The sequence below is a fragment of the Theropithecus gelada genome, chromosome 6 (genome assembly GCF_003255815.1).
Source record: "Theropithecus gelada isolate Dixy chromosome 6, Tgel_1.0, whole genome shotgun sequence".
In the NCBI taxonomy this organism is placed as follows: Eukaryota; Metazoa; Chordata; class Mammalia; order Primates; family Cercopithecidae; genus Theropithecus; species Theropithecus gelada.
The window spans coordinates 145292234-145296007 of NC_037673.1; the positions used below are offsets into that span (position 1 = coordinate 145292234).

General features: G+C 51.5%; 1 protein-coding gene across 1 annotated transcript; it reads left to right on the forward strand.

The window, feature by feature from the left end:
- Positions 1–1078: 1078 nt before the first annotated feature.
- ADRB2 (adrenoceptor beta 2) lies at positions 1079–3461 on the forward strand. Its single transcript, XM_025388105.1, has one exon. The coding sequence runs from the start codon at positions 1660–1662 to the stop codon at positions 2905–2907; it is 1248 nt and encodes a 415-aa protein (XP_025243890.1). The 5' UTR covers positions 1079–1659; the 3' UTR covers positions 2908–3461.
- The last annotated feature ends 313 nt before the right edge of the window (positions 3462–3774 follow it).

A 3774-nucleotide genomic window follows, 5' to 3' on the forward strand; every position in this document is an offset into this window, starting at 1 on the left:
GAGATGGAGTCTTGCTCTGTCACCCAGGCTGGAGTGCAGTGGCACGGTCTCGCCTCACTGCAACCTCCACCTCCCAGGTTCAAGTGATTCTCCTGTCCCAGCCTCCCGAGTAGCTAAGACTACAAGTGCCCGCCTGGCTAATTTTTGTATTTTTAGTAGAGACAGAGAGTTACACCATATTGGCCAAGATCTTTTGCTTTCTATAGCTCCAAATGTTCTTAATGTTAAGACATTCTTAAGACTCTGAACCATATGAATTTGCCATTTTGGTAAGTCACAGACGCCAGATGGTGGCAATTTCATATGGTGCAACCCAAAAGATTAACAAACTATCCAGCAGATGAAAGGATTTTTTTAGTTGCATTGGGATTACTGAAGAAATTGTTTGAATTCTCAGTGCATCTCCAGTTCAACAGATAATGAGGGAGTGATGCCACACTCTCAAGAGTTAAACACAAAACAACAACAAAAAAATTGAAACAAAAGTACACAACTTTCTCTCTCCGTCCCGAAATACATACATGCATACTCCTGCTCCAGGTGAAATCCAAAGGGTAAAACTGTCTTCATGCCTGCAAATTCCCAAGGAGGGCACCCAAAGTACTTGACAACGAGTGTGCTGAGGAAATCGGCAGCTGTTGAAGTCACCTCCTGTGTGCTCTTGCCAGATGTTTGAAAGTGAATATACTGGGTTACCGGGTGTATGTTGGGAGGGGGGCATTAGCAGTGCTTGGGTGAGGGAAGTTTGTGAGTACCCAGATGGAGACATCCGTGTCTGTGTCGCTCTGGATGCCTCCAAGCCAGCGTGTGTGTTTACTTTCTGTGTGTGTCACCATGCCTTTGTGCTTCTGGGTGCTTCTGGATTTGTTTGTGGCCGCGTTTCTGTGTTGGACAGGGGTGACTTTGTGCCTGACAGCTTCTGTGTGAGCGCGCGCGCGAGTGTGCATGTCGGTGAGCTGGGAGGGTGTGTCTCAGTGTCTATAGCTGTGGTTTCGTATAAGTCTGAGCATGTCTGCCGGGGTGTATTTGTGCCTGTATGTGCGTGCCTCGGTGGGCACTCTCGTTTCTCTCCGAATGTGGGGCAGTGCCGGTGTGTGCTGCCCTCTGCCCTGAGACCTCAGGCCGCGCAGGCGCCCAGGGCAGGCAGGTAGCGGCCACAGAAGAGCCAAAAGCTGCCGGGTTGGCTGGTAAGCACGCCAGCTCCAGCTTTAGCCCTCTGGGGCCAGCCAGGGTAGCCGGGAAGGAGTGGAGGCCCGCCCGCCGGGGAGCAGCTGGGCCCCGCCCGGGCCAGCCCCAGCAGAGGGAGGGCGAGAGGAGGGGAGGAAAGGGGATGGGTGCCTCGCCCCTTCGGGCCTGCCGGCGTGCCATTGGCCGAAAGTTCCCTTACGTCACGGCGAGGGCAGTTCCCCTAAAGTCCTGTGCACATAACGGGCAGAGCGCACTCCGAGGCGGCTTCTCCAGAGCACTGGCTGGAACTGGCGGGCACCGCGAGCCCCTGGCACCCGACAAGCTAAGTGTGCAAGACGTGTCCCCACCACACCCACCCCACGGCCGCTGAATGAGGCTTCCAGGAGTCCGCTCGCGGCCCGCAGAGCCCCGCCGGGGGTCCGCCCGCTGAGGCGCCTGCAGACAGTGCGCTCACCTGCCAGACTGCGCGCCATGGGGCAACCCGGGAACGGCAGCGCCTTCCTGCTGGCACCCAACGGAAGCCATGCGCCGGACCACGACGTCACGCAGGAACGGGACGAGGCGTGGGTGGTGGGCATGGGCATCGTCATGTCTCTCATCGTCCTGGCCATCGTGTTTGGCAATGTGCTGGTCATCACAGCCATTGCCAAGTTCGAGCGTCTGCAGACGGTCACCAACTACTTCATCACTTCACTGGCCTGTGCTGACTTAGTCATGGGCTTGGCAGTGGTGCCCTTTGGGGCCGCCCATATTCTCATGAAAATGTGGACTTTTGGCAACTTCTGGTGCGAGTTTTGGACTTCCATTGATGTGCTGTGCGTCACGGCCAGCATTGAGACCCTGTGCGTGATCGCAGTGGATCGCTACTTTGCCATTACTTCACCCTTCAAGTATCAGAGCCTGCTGACCAAGAATAAGGCCCGGGTGATCATTCTGATGGTGTGGATCGTGTCAGGCCTTACCTCCTTCTTGCCCATTCAGATGCACTGGTACCGGGCCACCCACCAGGAAGCCATCAACTGCTATGCCAAGGAGACCTGCTGTGACTTCTTCACGAACCAAGCCTATGCCATTGCCTCCTCCATCGTGTCCTTCTACGTTCCCCTGGTGATCATGGTCTTCGTCTACTCCAGGGTCTTTCAGGAGGCCAAAAGGCAGCTCCAGAAGATTGACAAATCTGAGGGCCGCTTCCATGCCCAGAACCTTAGCCAGGTGGAGCAGGATGGGCGGACAGGGCATGGACTCCGCAGATCTTCCAAGTTCTGCTTGAAGGAGCACAAAGCCCTCAAGACGTTAGGCATCATCATGGGCACTTTCACCCTCTGCTGGCTGCCCTTCTTCATCGTTAACATTGTGCATGTGATCCAGGATAACCTCATCCCTAAGGAAGTTTACATCCTCCTAAATTGGGTGGGCTATGTCAATTCTGCTTTCAATCCCCTTATCTACTGCCGGAGCCCAGATTTCAGGATTGCCTTCCAGGAGCTTCTGTGTCTGCGCAGGTCTTCTTTGAAGGCCTGTGGGAATGGCTACTCCAGCAACAGCAATGGCAACACAGGGGAGCAGAGTGGATATCACCTGGAACAGGAGAAAGAAAATAAACTGCTGTGTGAAGACCTCCCAGGCACGGAAGACTTTGTGGGCCATCAAGGTACTGTGCCTAGCGATAACATTGATTCACAAGGGAGGAGTTGTAGTACAAATGACTCACTGCTGTAAAGCAGTTTTTCTACTTTTTAAGACCACCCCCCCACCCACCAGAACACTAAACAGACTATTTAACTTGAGGGTAATAAACTTAGAATAAAATTGTATAGAGATATGCAGGAGGAGGGGCATCCTTCTGCCTTTTTTATTTTTTTAAGCTGTAAAAAGAGAGAAAACTTATTTGGTGATTATTTGTTATTTGTACAGTTCAGTTCCTCTTTGCATGGAATTTGTAAGTTTATGTCTAAAGGGCTTTAGTCCTAGAGGACCTGAGTCTGCTATGTTTTCATGACTTTTCCATGTATCTACCTCACTATTCAAGTATTAGGGGTAATATATTGCTGCTGGTAATTTGTATCTGAAGGAGATTTTCCTTCCCACACCCTCGGACTTGAGGATTTTGAATATCTCGGACCTTTCAGCTGTGAACATGGACTCTTCCCCGCTCCTCTTATTTGCTCACATGGGGTATTTTAGGCAGGGATTTGAGGAGCAGCTTCAGTTGTTTTCCTGAGCAAAGTCTAAAGTTTACAGTAAATAAATTGTTTGACCATGCCTTCATTGCACCTGTTTCTCCAAAACCCCTTGTCTGGAGTGCCATTGCCTCCCCGACTGGAAACCGCACGTAACTACTTGTAATAACTGCCCATGACTTAATGTAGAATGATACAAGAATGACATGCACAGATTGCTTAACCCTTTCATTTGCCTTTGAATCTGCTGCTGCAAAGCTGCATCTCTCCTGACACTCATGCCCCAAATCAGTTCTGCCTGCTCTTAGTATAGCTCAACTCTCCCTATGGTTATTGTTCTGTGTTGTTACCTCGGAAACACTGACTCACAGAAGCGGAGTTATGGGCATATTTTTTTTTCTCTCCA

Bases quoted from the DNA above. Each gene is read 5' to 3' on its own strand.
- ADRB2 (XM_025388105.1), top strand. From the start codon at position 1,660: ATGGGGCAACCCGGGAACGGCAGCGCCTTCCTGCTGGCACCCAACGGA.